General features: G+C 42.4%; 1 protein-coding gene across 2 annotated transcripts; it reads left to right on the top strand.

Moving 5' to 3' along the window:
- Window positions 1–655: 655 nt before the first annotated feature.
- On the top strand, window positions 656–19,729 carry RAB9A (RAB9A, member RAS oncogene family). 2 transcript variants are annotated; one of them, XM_075265052.1, is made up of 3 exons: window positions 656–784; window positions 11,243–11,275; window positions 13,573–19,729. In XM_075265052.1, exon 3 carries the CDS (start codon window positions 13,628–13,630, stop codon window positions 14,231–14,233), a length of 606 nt encoding a protein of 201 aa, XP_075121153.1. In that variant the 5' UTR covers window positions 656–784; window positions 11,243–11,275; window positions 13,573–13,627; the 3' UTR covers window positions 14,234–19,729. The 2 variants fall into 2 exon arrangements, with proteins under 2 accessions (XP_075121153.1, XP_075121154.1); XM_075265053.1 differs by having other exon boundaries at window positions 11,243–11,304.
- The last annotated feature ends 1,873 nt before the right edge of the window (window positions 19,730–21,602 follow it).

Raw genomic sequence — 21,602 nt, 5'->3', positions numbered from 1 at the left:
TCCCCTCTCATTCCTAGACCCCCAACTTGGCTCTCCTTTCTATCACAGCTACTGTTAGCCTTGATGACACCTGCTGACATTTCATAGGCCAAAATATGAACTTTAAAGCCTCTATTTTCTGCAGCCCGACTCCAATTCTTGAGCCTCCTTTATAAATGGCTGACAGCCATGGTCAGTCAGATACGGTAAAGCTTTGACTAGATCATAACAAGCCAATGATTGTATTCCTATGAAAGTAATTATCAACACTATATATTCAGAAATAGAAAAGTAATCTTTTTATTTCAATGTCACAGTCGGTAACTTTCTGATTTGACGCCACCCATCACTGGCCTCATCTCCACAGCATTGCCTTTAGTCTCCCCCAGAGGCAACCTGTAAAAAATAGTCAAGCATGAGTGACACTGTAGTGAAAATAGAGGAAGACATGTCAGTTTCCTGCTCACAGAACTTTCCATGTCTTCTACACTGGTAACCGTCTCTTAAGAAACTTAGCAGGCACATGACTGAGCCGGGGCCGGTCACATGACCCTCCCCACCCACACTGGCTGCTGACACTACACTACTGTCAACAGCAGTCACGTGTGCGGCGCGCCCACTGATTGGCTGAGCTACCTGCTGTTCCTAAGTGCAGTGCCCGCCCACTGCTAGAGACGTGACGGGTTGCTGACGTTCGCCATGTTGTTTCCCTTGGCGGCGGCGGCGGCGGCGGAGAAGAGCCGGGTACGGGAGCTGAGCTGCGCCGCGTAGACTGCATGTGTAAGGCTGGAAACTTTGAATGCAGGTTTGTACTGGAGTTGTCAGTAGTGTGAAGGGCTTACGTCACGTCCGTGTTACCTAGACTTGTCGTGTTATACCTGCAGCTCTTGGCCTGAGTATGGATGTCTTGCTATGGTAGGTCCGTGTGTGTATGTATGTATGGTCGTATGTATGTGTATGGAGGACTGCGACTTGTACAGGGAGGTCCATCAGCTCAGGGTAGACTTGTCCTAGATCCTGTAGAACCTGCTATGGAAGATCTTCCTGCCCCTGCCCGGTGCTGCTGACACCTCTGTTATTATGTGCTAGAAGGAAAGCTTTGCCGGTGTCTGACCTGAGAGCCATAGGATATTGCAGGGTGGTATAGACCAAGAGTAATGAAACCTTTGTGTCAGCTCCTTCTAGGTTTCTAGTGCTGCTTGCTTTCTGTGAATGGAAACACTTGAAGGTGTTTTCCAATAAATTTGACCATATTTCACTTTGTAGACCTTTAAAAGATAAAGGGGGTTTTCCAGGATCTGATGCTATAGGCTAGGTCATCAGTATCAGATTGTTCATGCAGTTGTTGGAAGGCATATACGAGTTATACAGCCGGAAGCAACCCTGTCTGATTCAAGTGATAGGAAGCAGGACTGCAGCTCCCCTGTGCTACCTCTACAGTGTACAGAGCTCTGTCTACAGTATTTATTTACTATACTTATATAGCGCCATCATATTCCACAGCACTTTACAGTCATTGTCACTGTCCCATATAGGGCTCACAATCTACATTCCCTATCAGTATATCTTTGGTGTACAATATATGTCATCAGTGTCCATTATCTTCAGATCCTGGACAACTCCCTTAAACACTTTTGTAGTTATAAGTAATTAAAACTTTTGCAAAGATTTAGTCTAAGCATCTTAGCGGTAACTGTTGTTTTGATCAGTTGTCAGTAGATATGACAATGAATACAGGAACCTTATGTGACCTGGGACCACCTATGATTTTGTTGTTGTGATTGGTTTAACTTCTCATACATGTAGTGTCCATGTCTGATAACCTTTCCACAATTAGGAAATTCCCAAACCATAGAAGGTTCCTGCATTAATAGTCTTATCCATTGGGAACCGATGAACACAACAGACTGTCACCACTGAGATGGTTAGAGAAAGTCTTTTATACTCTGCAATATTTTTAATTATTTTTATTTGCAAAAATAAATATGCTTATGTACACTCCAAAGACCTGCTCTTAGGGAATGTAGATTGTGAGCCCTATATGGGACAGTGACTGACAATGTCCGTACAGCGCTGCAGAATATGATGGCACTATAGAAGTCAGCAAAATAAATTCTGCTTATAGGGAAAACCCTGTAGCTCTCTCATCCAGAGATGTCAGACTAGGACTCCTCTGCCACCTCTAGCCTTTAGGTTACATGTAGGAGAACATTGTGGGTTGTCTGCCACTCTCATAATTTGATGGCATATCACTAGAATGTAGCATCACATTATATTCAGATTCAGGTCCGACCTCTCTATCTTGCCTTTCAGTCTCCCCTGCACTGCTGTTCACTTGAATGTTACTGACTGTAAAGCTATGAACTGTTGCTGAATGGATATTTCTATTCAGTAACTGCAAGTGAGATCTTGACTTCGGTGTCGAATCAAAAAATTAGGCATAATCTTCTTTTCTATACTATTGTATTCCACTTTCTGGTACCATAGAATATAATGGGGTCCGCCTTGCTTGCAGGACTTTTTTCTCTGTATTTTTAAAGCGGAATCCGGAACGGAATCTCTGAACGGAGATCAGGCGCAGGTGTGAATGTAGCCGAACTATGATGCTGTGAGTTCAGTTCAGCCAAGCCTAGTTGGTCTGGAAAATGCAGCTGTGTGAATTAGCCCTTATAGTATATTTTTTCTTGTATCTTGTGTCAGCAGCTTGCTGAATAACAGTGAACCTCTTTACAATGAACACTGCAGCTTTTGTTCTATTATTGATGCAGACCATTCTTTCTACCATAAGTGTTAAGAGTCCTTTACATGGGTTGATGAACAAATGTTTGTTCCTGACCATTGGTCGGAGAAATCTGGCCAGCGATTAGCCAACAAGGGCTGTTATTTTTGTAGGCATAAAAATCATTGGCCCAGATTTATTACTGGCATAAACATGTCACAGTGTGGGTGTGAGTTCTCCGTAAGAGGGGGCATGACTTAAATGCACCACAGTCCACCAAAAATGTGGTAATATAGGGTCAAAACATTCTGTCTGAAAATAAGACAAGTAAAAGGTAGTATAAGGTAAAGATATGCCACATCAGTCACTGTGATAAATCTGTGGCAGAATTGTAGACTGCCTAAGTTTTATACTGGCTAACTATTAGTAAGGCTAAGGCCCCACGGGATGACCTGCAGCAAAAAAGCTATGCGGCGAAAACCGCTGTGGCAACGCATCATGGTTCTTCCTGCAGCCCTTTAGACAGAAAGTTTGTGGATTTGGGGCAACATGGTGGCTCAGTGGTTAGCACTGCAGCCTTGCAGCGCTGGAGTCCTGGGTTTGAATCCCGCCAGGAACAACATCTGCAAGGAGTTTGTATGTTCTCCCCGTGTTTGTGTGGATTTCCTCCCATTCTACAAAGACATACCGATAGGGAAAAAAAAGTACATTGTGATCCCTATATGGGGCTCACAATCTACATTTAAAAAGGCAAAAAAAGAAAGTTCCTGGAGTTTTCCTCTGCAGACTTTCTGTTACAATTATATCTATGGGGAAACCGCAGACATTTCCATAGGTACAATTGGCATGCTGCGATTTCCAAAACCGTGCCAGTTCTGGAAATTGCGACGTGTCCGCACTATGGTTGTTACCGCAAAGTGGGCATGGGATTCTCTAGAATCCCTTCCACTTTGCCCTTACTGCAAAACGCCTTGGGCAAATCGCAGTGTTTCCGTCCCTTGGGACCCTAGCCTAAATCTGGTCATTTCTGCTACTCACAATATACAAACTGTATTGGGGACGACGAAAAATCTTACTAATGTCCTTCTCCCCATATAGCGGGTTCATTGATGCGTGTAATGGCAGGTCGTGAGTGTCATATTTTGTCCTATTGTGGGCGTCTGTTATATAAAAGGACCTTTAATCTCTGTTTATGTGTAAAAGCATCTTCTTCATGTTAAGAATTACTAGTAGAGGCACATCAGGGACACTTGGGGACCTACATGAAAAATAAAAGTAATGCCTTACTAACAGGGCATAGATAGTTAAGTTGGGGAAGGCTGGGACTCTGTGTGGTGTAACATTGGGTGAAAGTGCCGCATTGCCATGGAGACCTACCCTAGTATTGAGGGCTGCCGCTTTATAGTCCTAACTTCTTAATGAAGTAATGAGAGAGCGCAAAGATCCCTTTATCCTGTTAAAGTAAATTTATTCCTCAGTAGTCGTCTGTACTTGTTACTGTGGAGACATTATACTTCTTAGAACAGAGTAGATGTCCATGAATTTATTCAGAATGTCTGTGCTAGGCCAAACCTCTTGCTCCTGTTATACCACAGCCTGACACCAATCCTACTACCGTATTTTCCGGACTATAAGCCGCACATAAAAACCTACGATTTCCTCAGAAATCGTAAGTGCGGCTTATAGTCCGGTGCGGCTTATATATGGATGGAAGCGGCGGCAAAGACTGCAGCCGCTTCCATACATACATAAAAGGCACCGTAAGGGTGCATTCACACTACCGAACGCCGGCGTGTATCACAGCCGTACACGCCGGCGTTACAGCAGGGCTGCCGGACACTTCCTATTCATTTCTATGGGAGCAGGCATGCGAGCGCTCCCCATAGAAATGAATGGACAGACACTTCCCATTCATTTCTATGAGAGCCGGCATGCGAGCGCTCCCTATAGAAATGAATGGAAAAAAGCAGTCCATTCATTTCTATGGGGAGCGCTCGCATGTCGGCTCCCATAGAAATGAATAGGAAGTGTCCGGCAGCCCTGCTGTCACGCCGGCCTGAAACAGAACGTGAAACTTACCCAGCGGTGCAGGGTGAGCGGGCGGACGGGCATTCAGGCCTCCTCTGCCTCCGATGTTCCGTCCTTCTCCTCCGGCGCTCGCTGATAATGGCCGGGGCGCATGCGCAATATCATAATGCTTCTACTGCGCATGTGCCCTGGCCATTATCAGCTTGCGAGCGCCGGAGGAGGACGGAACATCGGAGGAAGAGGAGGCCTGAATGCCCGCCCACCCTACACCGCTCGGTAAGTTTGACATTCTGTTTCAGGCTTTTATTTTAAAACGGGGGGGTAGTTTAACCTAACGTTTACGGTTGGGCTCTATCAGCATGATTTTGCTGATAGAGCCCCTCCTCGCCTGCCGAGCGCTTCCAATAGAAGCGGCTGGCATGCGGGGGGTTAAGCGGCCGCTGGCAAAGTCTGCCTGCCGCCGCTTTCAATAAGATATAATGCGCACCGGACTGCGGCTTATAGTCCGGTGCGCCTTATATATGAACCGAGACGGACTATAAGGCGCTCATGGGCAATGCGGCTTATAGTCCAGTGCGCCTTATAGTCCGTAAAATACGGTAATATTATAAGTGTGAAAGTTTGTGTGTTTGGATGTTTGTGAGTTTGGATGTTTGTTCCTCAATCACGCTAAAACGCCTGGACGGATTTGCGTGCAATTTTCCACAAACATAGTTTTCCCTTAAGATTGAGTCACAGGCTACTTTGGTGTCACTAAACAACATGGCTTCCTAGCAGGAGACTCACAAAAGCAGGACTCCTAACCCCAGCTATAGACTCACACACACTGCCTCGCATTTCCTGCCTCAACCTGCCTGCACCTCAGGAGTAGCCCTCACTCTACTCACTCACATAACACATCACATTGTCTGTATCACTACATACACAACACATCAGATTGTCTGTATCACTACATACACACTCACACACACTGCCTGGCATTTCCTGCCTCAACCTGCCTGCACACTCCTTAGGGTCAGTTCACACGTGAAAACCGCCTAGCTTATTTGTGCGAGGTAAAAAACCTCGGAGTTTTTTTGACGCTGTTTTTTGCATTCCACGCGGTTTTTGACGAGGTTTTTGACGCGGTTTTCGCTAGCGGTTTTCGCTAGGGTTTTTTTTCCTATATGTGCTATAGAAACTGTAGGCGAAAACCGCGCGGTTTTTTGCAAAAAAACGCGCGGTTTTGTGTGCAAAAAACCGCGCGGTTTTTTACTGCGCGGTTTTCGCCTCCCATTCACTTCTATGCAATTCTTCAGGCGTTTTCCGCCTGAAGAAAGGTCATGTCGCTTCTTCAGGCGGAAAACGCTAGGAGGAAAAAAAAAGCTAGTGGTCTACATAGACCACCATGTTAAAGGAGAGGTTTTTGAAGCGAATTCCGCTGTCAAAAACCTCCCCTTTGCCCACGTGTGAACTAGCCCTTACTGTCACCTCAGGAGTAGCCCTCACTCTACTCACTCACATTTTACATATAGCTTTCCACTATATAACACATCACATTGTCTGTATCACGACATACACAATACAACACATCACATTGTCTGACACAATACAACACATCACATTGTCTGACACAATACAACACATCACATTGTCTGACACAATACAACACATCACATTGTCTGTATCACAACATACACAATACAACACATCACATTGTCTGACACAATACAACACATCACATTGTCTGACACAAAACAACACATCACATTGTCTGACACAATACAACACATCACATTGTCTGTATCACGACATACACAATACAACACATCACATTGTCTGACACAATACAACACATCACATTGTCTGACACAATACAACACATCACATTGTCTGACACAAAACAACACATCACATTGTCTGACACAATACAACACATCACATTGTCTGTATCACGACATACATAATACAACACATCACATTGTCTGTATCACGACATTCACAATACAACACATCACATTTGCTAGCCCACCAAACTTTTTAAAGCACTTTTACAGTTTCACACGTCTGTGTCCGCCCAATTCTCAAATCACCGCAGATGAAGTCGCGGGTAAAAGCTAGTGCCTTTATAAATGACAACCATGGCCAGTCAGAAGCAGTAAAAATCCTCGAATTTATTAAAAAAACTAGAGATGGAATTCCTGTGTAGGTAACCATTCCTCAAACTATACATCTAATTAATTATACAATAGTAAGACATAATTGTATAATATCTGATATATCTACCACCTCTATAAACCTGCTAACACTGCATTACAGAGTATTATATGTGTCACTTGTGTAGAAAAAGTCTTATACAAATAAGGAAGTTCATTAGGGGTGCATTAGGGGCGGGCCTTCTGCCCTGGGAGCATGGCTCTTGTTGCTCAAGCGTGTCAAAGCGGGAGGATTACCTCTCCCTGGAAGGTATGGCACCAGCAGAAGATGGTAAGGGGCTGAATTCCAAGATCACTGCGCCAGGTAGTTGAAGTCCCGCCTCCAGTGCACCAACTGCCTGATTTGCATAAAAATTTTAATTTTTTTTTTGTTTGTTTGTGTTTTTCCAAATCTACAAAAGTGACATATATAACAAAGAGTGTTGTTTGTCACTGTAATGTTCTCTAACACATTGGTGACAGTTGGAAGAGGTTGCAATTCCCTATACAAATAATTAATAATTTTATTTTGAAGCCGGAATCTGGTTGTTGTTTTTTTTTTTTTACGTCACTCACAGTCGGTCCGACTCTACAACTGTGACCCCTTACTTTCCATCCCTGGTTCAGGTACCCTGACACTCTGTACTTATGGTAACAGAAGTTTCTCTCTTCTCACATTATTTCTGCTATCCAGAGCTACGTCCATTGATCTCCTTTTCGTCCCATTTTCTGCCTCATCTGAGTGACAGGCACATGACTTTTAATCAAAATTCATGTGGAGCATGATCTCTCTCATTACGTCTTGTCCTCATGACTACTATATTCAGTATGGTTACATTAAAGCCACTTCTGCTGCCTCTTTTTTATGCACTTTGTTTTATTGACGTCTTATGACTTCAGTTAGACCAGTCGCCGTACGTCGTCTTTCTGGTATTTATTAACTTAGTGTTAAATTGCCTAGAATTCTTCCATGAAACTTTGGCCTGCTATGGGCAGAGATGATCGACTTGTCAGCTTTAGGGAGACGGACAGTTATTTTATATTATTCAATATTATCAAGGGGTTGTACACAGTCTTTACGGTCCTAACCTACTCATATGCTCTAACTTTATTTTGACAGCAGTAGCTGACCATAATGTATGTGTGGTCTCCCAACAGCAGATGTTGGAGGACAGAATAGTTGGGCATGTTGGATTGTATCATGCTTAATACATGTATTCTGAGGGTAATAAGCTACAACCAGAGGTGACTAGTAGAGGCCTGCTCCCCTCTCCCGATTCAGCTTCATTGTCCACATCTTCTTGTGCAAATGACCAACTGTCTAAAAGAAAACCTGTTGTTATTTTAATCTGTCATGTTGGATTTTGGGGCTACCAGTCGTTCAAAGCTTTACGTTTGGATGGCTCCCTTCATTTCAGTAGTTCCCTCCATAGTTATCGGCGGTGGTTATATTCCCCTCACTGTACAATGCTATGTTTCAGATTGCCTCTTTCTCAATGATGCTCTCATGCTGCAGTCATATGACATTTTGCTGCCGCACTCTTCACTAAGCAGGAAACAAAGCTTGTATGGTTCTGTATTTTTCCATACTGGATGTCAGATGGTTATTTTTTATGATTCTTGCTTTAATGTGAATTATGACTCTTACATCTCGGCTCCCGTTACTGGGGTATGCTGCAGAACTACTTTGAGATAACTACTGAATGCAAAGAGTACTGGTGCATAGAAATATTACCAGAATATATAAGAATACAAGGCTCAAAATATATGGTAAGGCTTTATTCACACATTCACATGTCTCATACATGTGGCATCTCAATTTTTTCTCAGAAACCATACCATTCATTCATTTCAATGTGTTTATTCAGACATCAGCATTTCATCCACTTTTCACAGACCCAGAGATTTAAAAACTATAGAAAATGAAACAAACAGGTTGTGTGTCCGAGAGAAGTACAGAAGTCACGTGTGAATGAGGCTTAAAACAGTAAGCGCTGGAGGAGTTTTCTGTTATTATAGAAATAAACCTTGTAAGTCTACAATAGTAATTTAAAAAAAAAAAAAAGATATATAGCATATATTTTACCCTATTGATCATGCGACAGCCATTGCTATTCTTTCTCTTTATGGATAAATAATATATATCGGTTGTATCAATTTTGGGAAACCATTTTCAGGCTGACGCCCCATGTTGCAGAAACGCAACTTTATTTTGTTGCAGTTTTTTGAGCCAAAGCCAGGAATGGAATGAGCAGAAGGTAGAAGTATAAGATAAAATATATATATATATATATATATATATATATATATATATACCGTATTTTCCGGACTATAAGGCGCACATAAAATACTTCGATTTCCTCAGAAATCGAAAGTGCGCCTTATAGTCCGGTGCGCCTTATATAAGGCTTGAAGCGGCGGCACGCGAGGAGTTAAGCGGCGGCACGCGAGGAGTTAAGCGGCGGCCGCCGGCAAAGTCTGCATGCCGCTTCCATACATTGCAATGGGAGCGCGCTATTCAAATAGTATTCGTTCATCTCTAACTATTTGAATAGTGCGCTCTCATTGTAATGTATGGAAGCGGCATGCAGACTTTGCCGGCGGCCGCTGCTTAGATTCTACTAGAGATGAGCGAGTACTGTTCGGATCAGCCGATCCGAACAGTACTCGCTCAACTCTAGATTCTACCATTAAAAGAACCTCTTCCCCCTAACCACGTCGGAATAGCCTTAAAAAACTATTCATCTCTTACCTTTCCCATAGCCAGCGCCGCCTTCTCCCTGAGCTGTGTTCGCGCCTTCCGTGTCGTCGTCTTTGGGCCTCATGGATGACGCATGCGCAGTCGGCTCTGGCTGCGAGAGCCTGTTAGAGCCAACTGCGCATGCGTCATCCATGAGGCCCAAAGAAGACAGAGACGGAGCTGCGGAAGAAGGCGGCGCTGGCTATGGTAAAAAGGTAAGGAGATTATTCCGACATGATCAAGAAGGAAGTTCTTTAACTCCTCGTGTGCCGAGCGCTTCCATTCATTTCAATGGAAGCGTACCATTGAAATGAATAGAAGCGGCTGGCACGCGGGGGGGTTAAGCGGCCGCCGGCAAAGTCTGCCGGCCGCCGCTTTCAATCATATAAGGCGCACCGGACAGCGCTGCGCCTTGTAGTCCGGTGCGCCTTATATATGGACCTAGGCAGGACTATAAGGCGCTCATGGGTAATGCGCCTTATAGTCCGGTGCGCCTTATAGTCCGCAAAATACGGTATATATATATATATATATATATATATATATATATATATATATATATATATATATATATATATATAATGCAAATAATTGCACAAAATTTGCAACAAAAAAAGCTGAGGCCTGAGCCTAAAGGGGCTGTCCAGTTTGAAAGAAAAGCCTATTTTGGGATATTTTATAAAACTCTGAAAGATTATGTACTCTTTTGTTTACTCCCTCTGGTACAGCCACTATGACATTGTAGCTTCAGATGATGTCACTTCAACAACAGCCAAATTCTAGCCTCTACTGCTACTGGTTGTAGTGTGTCAATCAGAACAACACTACAGAGCTGTGGTGCTGAACCAGAGAGGTTAAGGTAAAGGGTATTATAGCCAAGCCCCATTAACTTCAAAGGGGCTGAGCTGCAAACTGGCCATATGACCTGTGGATCTGATATCACATGGCAAGTGAACCAGAAGCAGAAATTACAGAGTGATGTTCTGTTGCAGGAACTTTCTACAGTGTAGCACTTGTCAGAAACCTCATCTTATTGTGTCTGTGTTCAATTTTCATACATGAAGTGTCCTTGTCTTGATAGCCTGTCCACAATAAGAAAATCATCGCTGGGCTATAGAAAGTTCTTGCATTTGTGCTCTTATCCATTGGCAACCCAACAAGACAAAAGACTGTCACTACTGAGATGGTTAGAGAAAATCTTTAAAACTCTGAAAAAATTGTAATTGCTTCTAGTTCTAAAAATATTTAACTTTTAATTACGGTATCTACAAATGTCATACCCCCCCCCCCCTCTTTAGGCTGAGGGTTCATGATGTGCAAAAGCTGCTTTTTTTTTGCAGATTTTGCAGTGTTTTTTTGAGCCAAAGCCAAGAATGGCTACAGAAGGAATGTGCAATGTAAAGAAGTCAGTGTTACTAAATCCAGGTCTGGCTGTGGCTCAAAAAAAAAAAAATATCTGCACCAAAAAAAATGCAGCTTTTCCACAACGTAGGGCCTTAAACTTAATTTTCAAAATGGGTGAGGGCAACCCGTTTTTGTTTTTGACCTGAAAATATTCGGAGTATAATCAGTCTAAAGAAATTCATGTTCTTCTTCTTGTAGTTGCTGAGTGATGTCGGGCAGTGACGCAAAAGGGTATGAAACAACTTTACTTTTGTCTTAGGGTAAGGGCTAGATCACTCCCTTTCACACAAATAAGCATGGATGTAGTTGTGTTGCAACTTGCACCTAATTTGTTTTTTGTGACTGTCTTGTGGTTTCAGCAAGTTTCGAGTCAAAATGTAACTGCGTTTATTTTCATTATTTGCTAGTAAGATGACTGTGCAATATTTTGGCCGCATGACACCACATATTTCTATCCTTGGATAGATCTGGTTTTCCATTGTGGATGAAACTGTAGGGGACAGGTTGTCCTGCTGCAAGCTGATTCCTGGCTTCTTTTTTTTTTCCCCATTCCCTCACTCATTACCTGACTGTCTCTCCAGGTTTCTTTCATGTATAGTGTACTATATCCCTCCATTCCAGCTTCTGCTTAGCTCCTGATCAGACACCATCTTGGCATCTTCTTTGCACTGCTATCATTAGTACAGCATCACACGGGCAGCTGAAGACTGTATTATGTATAACCTGTAATCCTACTTCTCTCTATATTTTCCTGTATACAGTTATGGAGACTGAGCTGCGAGTTCACACATATAGGTCACAAAACTGACTTTTTAGCTCTGTACATCTTACATTAGGTTCACACCTGTGTTCGGCGCTCCATTCTGTGGTTTCCGTCTTCTGCATGCAAGAAGATGGAAACCACAGACCGGGTCCGGCCGTGAACGGCGGTGAGCGTTTTATGCTCTCCGCCGCGAAACCGTTTTTTTTTTAAAATCCGGACACCGAGTACTGCATGTCCGACTCTGTGTCCGGATTCAAAAACTCGGTTTCACGGCGGAGAGCATAAAACATTCACCGCCGCTCATGGCTGGGCAGCTTTCAAACCCATTCAAATGAATGGGTGAGAGAGTCCTGCAGGTTTCCGTATCCTGCCTCTGCTTTGTGCAGGAAACGGAAACCTGCATAACGGAGACCGGGCGCAGATGTGAACGAGCCCTTATCAGGTCAGGATGATGGTAATATTAGCTGAATATTAAAGGGATCCTATCATTGAGAATGAATTGTTTGTCCCTAACATGTAGGAATAGCCTTAAGAAAGGCTATTTGTCCCCTACCTTTAGTTGTCTTCTCCGCGCTGCCGTTCCGTAGAAATACCGGTTTTCGCCGGTATGCAAGTGAGTTCTCTTGCAGCGCTGGGGGCGGGCCCCAGCGCTCAAACAGCACTGGGGGCATCCTCAATGCTGCCAGAGAACTCTCCAGCGCCGCCTCCATCTTCTTCAGGAACGTTGTCTTCCTGTGTCTTCTTCCGGTGGAGGCGGTGAAACTTGTAGGTCTCAGCCAAAGCCGTCTTACTGTGCAAGCGGCCATTTTTCTTGCGGCAACGGGCATGCGCGGTAGGCTCTGCCCAAGGCCCGCTGTTTGAGCGCTGTCTGGCAGCTGTTTGAGCACTGGGGCCCATCCCCAGTGCTGCGAGAGAACTCATTTGCATACCGGCGAAAACCGGTACTTCTACGGAACGGCGGCGCGGAGAAGACAACTAAAGGTAGGAGACTTCACTCTGCGGTCAATCTTTGAATGAGAAGGTATGTCCAAACTTTTGGTCTGTACTGTGTATATGTATGTGTATGTATGTATATATGTAATATATATATATATATATATATATATATATATATATCTCTAGACAGTGGAAGAATAGGGGAAATGAAAAAAAAACTGGAGTGCAGCTTTAAGAAGTTACTGTGAATCCATAACCGAAGGATTGCTAAGGTGCTTTGTATTTTCCACATGTTACGGTGCATTCACACTACTGATATGCTGCCTGATTCTGAACATTAAAACACGTTCAGAATCAGCGCGTCTAAAAAGCAGTTCCCATTCATTTCAATGGGAGCCGGCATACGAGCGCTCCCCATTGAAATGAATGGGCTGCTTTTTTCACTACGAGCATTCTCATTGAAGTGAATGGGAAGTGCTGGCGTGTACGGCTAGCTCAGCTCTTTCCGAGCCATACATGCGAGCACTTTCCATTCACTTCAATGGGGTTGCTCGTAGTGAAAAAAGCAGCCCATTCATTTCATTGGGGAGCGCTCGTATGCCGGCTCCCATTGAAATGAATGGGATCTGCTTTATACGCGCTGATTCTGAACGTGTTTTAACATTCAGAATCAGGCAGCGTATCAGTAGTGTGAACTTACCCTTATATAGTGTTTCCACTTGCCATGATCTGTGTGTGTTGCAGGGTGTTTTCCAGCTATTTCTTAACTGTTGCCAAGTGCAGACTTGATTTTCATGTAAAAAGCGTTTTGTTTTTTTTCTCTCCTTAGAACGACCTATTGAAGACAGATATATTTATATATTTTTTTATATATAACTTTTACAATGGCATCAAAGTCTTCATTACTGAAAGTAATCCTTTTGGGAGATGGAGGTGTGGGGAAGAGTTCTCTGATGAATCGATACGTCACCAACAAGTTTGATACTCAGCTGTTTCATACTATAGGCGTTGAGTTTTTGAACAAGGAGCTTGAAGTGGACAATCATATGGTCACCATGCAGATCTGGGACACTGCAGGCCAGGAACGGTTCAGGAGCTTGCGGACCCCTTTCTATAGGGGATCTGACTGTTGTCTACTCACATTTAGTGTAGATGACTTGCAAAGCTTTCAGAACTTGAACAACTGGAAGAAAGAATTCATCTACTATGCAGATGTCAAAGACCCAGACACTTTCCCATTTGTCGTTTTGGGAAACAAAGTTGATATCAGTGATCGTCAAGTGTCCATGGAAGAAGCTCAGATTTGGTGCAGAGACAATGGGAATCATCCATATTTTGAAACCAGTGCAAAAGATGCCACCAATGTGGCAGCAGCATTTGAAGAAGCGGTCAGAAGGGTTTTGGCTATTGAGGAAAGATCAGACCAGCTGATCCACAATGATACAGTTAATCTACATAGAAAACCGAAGTCCAGTTCAGCATGCTGTTGACTTAGCGATTGCACTTGGTGGAGCCATTCATCATGCAAAGGCCCACTCAAGAAGTAGCAGACCAGGTTATCACACTGGAGGTTCATTAATAATTCTAATAAAACCACTTTATGGAGAAGCCATAGGCCAAATAAGAGTTGTCACGTGTGGTGGGGGAATTTATCCCACGTGTGTAGCTTACTCCAAATTAATGTGTGTGTAATAATGTAACTAACCAGTTTCATAGTAATTGCGTGAGCAAAGAGAAACCTCTTGTAAAGGTTATCCCTCACATCTCTGGTGTGTAATTGTATTTGCATGCACCAGTGTTTTCTTGATGCCTGGCCTGGCGGTTTCAGATTGGTTCCAGCATTATATCATGTGATCGAAACCAGTCCTTGTCCCCTGAATTGTTCTGCCTCCTCACTACTCACCTATTTTTACTCAGAGTTACCATAGTCAGCCAGCCCCCAAAGCACAGGCAAACTACCTTTGAGAACAGGAGAAGAGGTAGAGCAACCTGAGTTTGGAACCAGCCCTGAACTTCTAGGTCCAGCATCAGGAAAACCCTGAAACCATATAAATACAACTACACCCCCTGACAACCTTTTGTAAGTAAAACCTAATTTTCCAGCAACTATTGCCAGCAAGATCTGTCATCTATTGTATACTGTAACTTCCATAGTAGATGTCCGGCAAGGTAAAATGTTTCTTAGAAAAGGGCCAGAATGGGTTGAATAAAAAAGGAAGGAATAATTTCTAACCTCACCATTGTGACACTTACCAGGTCTCCCTGAGGGTTTCGACTTCACAGATCCACTAATCATTCAGGAGCCAAGCACTCAGCCAGTTACTGACCGCAGTAATAATCAGCCTTAATCCGATATTGGCCGAGAGAGTGATTCCCATCAGTGGTGAGACCATATTGTCTACCAAAATGGTGATGTGAATTATTTTTTTGTTTAAAAACCCATTCTTTCCTTTTTTTAAAAAAAAATCTTTTTCCTTTAAATAAATAAATACATTTTCTCCTACTGGACAGCCCCCAAAGCTGAAAATTTAAATTGAACAACATAGCATGTTCCCAGAGAGATTGAAAAGTCTAGGTTTTAGTTAACATAATGGAGGTAAGGGCACTAACATTTCCTCAGCAACATATGGCAGTATGTAGGTTTCAGAAACTTTTCTACCATAGTACTGCTAAACTTGTTGGAACACAGCCCTCCACTTAAAGGGATTCTATCATTAAAACTGAATTTTTTAAATCGATAACATGTAGGAATAGCCTTAAGAAAAGCTATTCTTCTCCTACCTCTAGATGTCTTCTCCGTGCTGCCGTTCGGTAGAAATCTCGGTTTTTATCGGTATGCAAATGAGTTTTCTCACAGCACTGGGGGCAGTCCCCAGCGCTCAAATAGCATCCAAATAGTGGATCCTCAGTGTTGCGAAAAAAAACTCTAGCGACTGCCTCTTCTTCCTCTGGAATGCCCTCTCCGCGATGTGTTCTTCGGATGGCTTATTCTGGCTTTAAAAGGGACACCTGCGCATGCCATCAGGCAGAGCTGACTGCGCATGCCTGCAGCCATTTTCTTGTGGTTGCTTACACGAGCGTACTGTGTAAGCGGCCACAAGAAAATGGCCGCAGGCATGGTAGAGCCGCTGGAGGGTTTTTTTCTCAGCACTGGGGACACCACCAGTGCTGCAAGAAAACTCGTTTACATACTGATGAAAACTGGGATATCTACGAAACGGTGGTGCAGAGAAGAATAGCCTTTCTCAAGACTAGTCCTACACGTTAGAAAAAATGCAGTTTTAATGATTGAATCCCTTTAAACACAAGTTTGACTGATTTATTGTATGACTCCTGTGTGGAGATTCTGACATTCTCCTCCTCTGACTGTCTTTTTTTATGACTCCACCCACTTGACATTACAGAATCTAATTGACATATTGGGCACTGATTGCGATCATGTGCAAGTGCAGAGGTTGCTGACTGGATTGATAGTTTTGTGGGGAAAAAAAACTTGTATAACTTATCATTCGTCCTATCAGTGATTGACCACTTTCTGACTATGACAATGTACAGAGATGGCTGTCAGTCACTGTTAGCGCCGCCTTGACTTTCAATGGATAAATGACAAGTTATACTGACTATTTTTCAGCAAAACTTTATATAAATCTTCTCCATTCCTTCCACTCTCATATGTTGCCTACAGATTTCCATGTGGCAGCTCCTCTATAACAGTATGTTCACACTGCTACATCTGGAACTGACTTTGAGACTAATTCTACCTCAATATCAGCTCCAGATTGTGCGCTGATCCTGATTTCCTGTTGAAAGGAAGAGATTGAAGCAGGAAGATAAAAAAATAAGTGTCCTAAGCCCAATCGGGAAGAACTAAGGATTTATTCTCACAGCAGTAACGGAAGGTTTAAATGGAAATACTTGTACATCTTCTGTGTTTTGGACCTACGTATGGTTTTGGTTTACAAGTACTGTTGTGTGAATGGGACCTAATACTGCAAATTGTATCAGAACCATAGCGCCATTAAAGGGAGTCTGTCAGCAAGAACATCAGTCTATAACTAATGACAGTATTTTGTAGGGCTGTTTTTACACTTTCTGCATTGCTGCTCCAGTTTTATGAAAATCTTTGTTTTATATGTATGCAAATGATCTGAAAAGGGCTTTAGGGGTGTTCCTTCTGCTAAAGCTTTACTCCGTAATTTTGATAACCAGTGATAACTCCTGCCCAGCTCCACCCTATATTGCTTTGGTGACCTTTCTACCTCTCGCTTCACAGCTGATCCTGACAAGGAGCAGAACACTGACTTGTTATAATGACTTCAGGTTGCCCCAATAATCACATGAGGCCAGCGTCAGACAGAGGCAGCTTCTGGCAAAGTGTCAAAATGGGAAATGTCACTCAAACAAAGCTGGGTAGCACTTGGGGGCAATTGCCTAGTGCACAGTGTAAAGCCCCAACAGGAGCAGAAACTCTTCTAAAGCCATTTCAGCTAACTTTCATAAGTATAAAACACTCCTGTTCATGAAAATGGAACTGCAATGCAGAATAAGGAAGACCTCTTTGGAAAGTGCAGAAGGAAAAGGTTGTTACTAACCTAAACGTTGCTCTCCTGTTTGAATATCTCATTACTAATAATATGGACATATGAATGTTAACTGTAGTACGTTTAATAAGCATGTATCTAGGCCATCATTTGATGTGGTACGCCTTAACATTTGTTCTTAAAGGGAGTCTGTCAGCATGACGACAGTAATTAAACGCACAGTACTGTAGGGTAATTTACAGAGATTCCAATGGTACTTTTTTATTGTACTGTACCATACCACTGGTATTTTTTATTTATATTTTTGTTTTAAATAAAGATTCCAATGGTACTTTAAAAAAAAAAAAAAAAAAAAGCTTTATATGTATGCAACAAGTGCTATTACGCTAAGGCACCATGTTGCAGAAAAGCTGTTTGTTTGTTTTTTTGGTTTTTTTTTGTTTTTTTTTTAAATGTAGATTGTGAGCCCCACATAGAGCTCACAATGTACATTTTTCCCTATCAGTATGTCTTTTTTGGAATATGGGATGGAAATCCATGCAAACACGGGGAGAACATACAAACTCCTTGCAGATGGTTTTTTGCCCTTGGCGGGATTTGAACACCAGGACTCCAGCGCTGCAAGGCTGCAGTGCTAACCACTGAACCACCGTGTGGCCCCTTATTTTTGTTGTTGTTGCAGACTGTGCTGCGTTTTTATGAACCAAAGCCAAGAGTGGATTGGGTAGAAAGAAGAAGTATAAGTCCTTCCTATATATTTCTCATTCATTTTGTAGCCACACCTTGGTTTGGGGGAGAAAAAAAAAGTAGCTTTTCCACAACATGGGGCCTTAGTTTTAGGGTGTTCTTTCAGATTTCCTGGATACTTGAATCTAAGAGAACACCCTAAGCAGCCCTTGTGGACTCTGTTGCCTATTTATAAAAAGCTGTATGCGGACCAACTCCCTTTAAGGCATAACTAAACTTTCAGACAGCTTTGGATTTCGGGCTATATTTGTGTCATTAATAAATTTTAATACTTTACAAATTGTAGATAATTTTTGTGAAATTCTGCGTATTTTCACTCTTTCCTTTGCTTCTGTAGTGTGAACCGTTTCTGCCTCTTTCTGCATGTTACTGTCTATGGGTGTAATTGAGGGTCACTTTAAATAGTTATATCTCAAACATAAAACATACTTTTTGTTTCACGTGGAAGAGAAGATTCTCTTCTTTCATGTGACACTAAGGTGCGGTGCTATCTAAATTATTTCCAGAGATAACACAGGTTGAAAAAAGTCGGATCCAGATATTTATATGCAGCTTTGTATTATATATGATATAAAAATAAAAATCCCAATCCTGACTGTCTTCAATCAGTGATATTTCTGGAAATAATTTGATGTCGCCTATACATTGTGTCACAAGGAAGAATAGAATCTCCTCTTTCATATGAAACAAAAGTTTGGACGTTTTGTAATGTCTGAGATATAACAGTATTGTATAGACCCCTCTCCCTCATTTTCTATACCTCTTACACACCTCCATACTCCCATGCACTTCTGTGAGAGGAAAAGCTCTCAATATAGAAGCAGAGAAAAAGTAAAAATGCAGGATTTCACAGAAAGGATCCAAAATGTAATAATGACACAAATACTGCCAGAAAATCAAAAGTTGTCCAGACGTTTAGTTACACTTTAAATTGTTATAAACCCATTTTGTTCACTATAATACATTATGGATTTAGTATATCCAAGGCCTTGTTCATACCCATCTCTGGGTTCCTGTGTATTCTATACGATGTCGGAATATGATACAAGCATGAGGTCATTGATGTAATGGCTGATGTGCGGTAGGTGTTGGGGATAATCTAACCAGGGGTGTCATCTCATTTTAACAATGAAGCTGCTCAATCCTTGTTCACATCATTTTATGAAGATTCTTTTCAGAACAAGCCCATGTACAGTGAAACTGATACAAGCACTATTTCCTAATAACTTGTCTTAACTACAGATTAAAAAATATATATACACATCTAACTATATTTTTACAAAATCTACATTCCAGTTTTAGTTTACAAATGCATCATTTGGGGAAATTTTAATGTATAGACCTTTGCTTAAGATGATTCTACCTGTATGATAGTCTGTATGCGATGGTCAAACGTATGAAGACCTCTAACTCTACTCGCCATAGACATTTGTATGGATAGATAATTCCCATAAACATAAATGTGGAGTTGGTTCTCCTCAAACCTGCATGTTCACATATTTGTGGAGGAACGGTTTATGACTGAATATTAGTTCATCAGATTTTATCATGGGGGCATATTTTGAAGTCATTTTTTTTTCTTGAGTGTGCACCAAATTTATTTTGAGAAATCTTTACACTTTAAGAGGACCTTTCACCATATTCGGGCACAGGCAGTGTTATATACTGCCGGAAAGCTGACAGTGCGCTGAGTTCAGCGCACTGTCGGCTTTCCCGATGTGTGCCCGGTATGAAGAGCTTACGGTCCGGTACCGTAGCTCTTCTATGGTCAGAAGGGCGTTTCTGACCATTAGCCAGAGACGTCCTTCTGCCTCGCGGCGCCAATCGCGCTGTGCTGTGGAGCGGGGAGGAACGCCCCCTCCCTCTCCTGATAATACTCGTCTATGGACGAGCTGTGTGAGCAGAGGGAGGGGGCGTTCCTCCCGGCTCTCACAGCACAGCGCGATTGGCGCCGCGAGGCAGAAGGACGTCTCTGGCTAATGGTCAGAAACGCCCTTCTGACCATAGAAGAGCTACGGTACCGGACCGTAAGCTCTTCATACCGGGCACACATCGGGAAAGCCGACAGTGCGCTGAACTCAGCGCACTGTCAGCTTTCCGGCAGTATATAACACTGCATGTGCCCAGATATGGTGAAAGGTCCTCTTTAAAGGAATTCTATTAGAATCCCTTTTTGAACTAAGACCACACTGGAATAGCCTTAGGAAAGGCTATTCTTTTCCTACCTTTATTATTCTGATCCGCGCTGACGTTGCGGTGTCCTATGCATATGTGTTTTCAAAAGACCACAGGCTGTGTACACAGGAAAATGGCTGACAGAAATGCTTTTTTGGCTGAAGACATAGCAAAGAGGCGATGGGGAGACTATGGAGGTTTTGCTGGAGATTCTTCGGACAGCAGAGGGGACGTCCCCTTGTGCTTTTCGAGCAAAGGGGAATGCCCCCTGAAGACTCATTTGCATACAGTGAAAAAAACAAAATTAGATCAATACGGCTGTGCGGATCACAATAATAAAGGTAGGAGAATAGCCTGACGTGGTCTTTGTTCAAAAATGAAAAAAAAAACAAAAAAAACTTTAAGTCTTCAGTAGGTGATACCTTTTTTAATGGCTAACTCATAATGATGACAGAATATGACGTTTCGACATGGCTCTGAAAAAATAAAGACAGAATTGAAATAGAAGTGTTTCTGTCCTTTAAAAGGTCTCACCCTATATGACACATGCCTGATTTGGGCTTTAAAACGAAACATGTCGTTACCCTAAATGGTGCGGCAGCCATCTGACATATGAGCAAATACTACTTTGGCAGCCGAATGTATCTTTTTGGTAGTATAAAACATGCAAGATTGTTTCTTTGCCCTATGCTGCCAACATATTCAGCATTTTTACAAATATTAAAGGTTCACTTGCATACTGAATTAAACTGTAGTAATTTAGTGAGGGCCCAGCCTACAATCTGACATGTTATATTACCTGGTACTTGTCTTCCCCTATACCAGGGTGTAAAATAGGGCCGTTAGCAATTTGCTTTCATTTTCACATCATACTCAGTAAAATATTTTGAATGCAATTTTCTTTCTACAAATGTGTATTGTCATGTTTAAACAGGTCAGAGCCTTCCTCAGACGGTCACCACAAATTTAGTCTACATTTGTAAAATGATCTGTCTTTATTTTCCCCAATGTAAAGAATACAACAGTATTATGGAAATGGAACATAGTCTAGAATTAAGAAACATAGTGCATTTATATTTGGGAAGTTCAGGCTAGAAAACTTACAACGTTAAGGCATTTCTTAAGGGGGTATTCCCCTGACGCTTGTTCACTAACCTGCAGGCTGTTGTGCTCTCTTCACTTCCTGCTTTTCTCGGCACATAGGTGGGTGGGGTTTCACTTGCACGGAATTAGTTGTAAATGAATTACCATAGTGTGAAGCTGATGTAGCAGAGCTGGATTTGAGTCAGTTTGCTTTACATACAGAGGTAACGGACTCCCTATCTCAGCCCTTATCAGCCAAATTCAATTAAACCGACTGATAAGAGCTCAGAAATCCCAGAGCTCTCTGAAGCTC

Source organism: Leptodactylus fuscus, chromosome 2 (genome assembly GCF_031893055.1).
Source record: "Leptodactylus fuscus isolate aLepFus1 chromosome 2, aLepFus1.hap2, whole genome shotgun sequence".
In the NCBI taxonomy this organism is placed as follows: domain Eukaryota; kingdom Metazoa; phylum Chordata; class Amphibia; order Anura; family Leptodactylidae; genus Leptodactylus; species Leptodactylus fuscus.
Note: the sequence above shows the minus strand (reverse complement) of the source record. Positions and strands in the feature narration are given on the sequence as shown.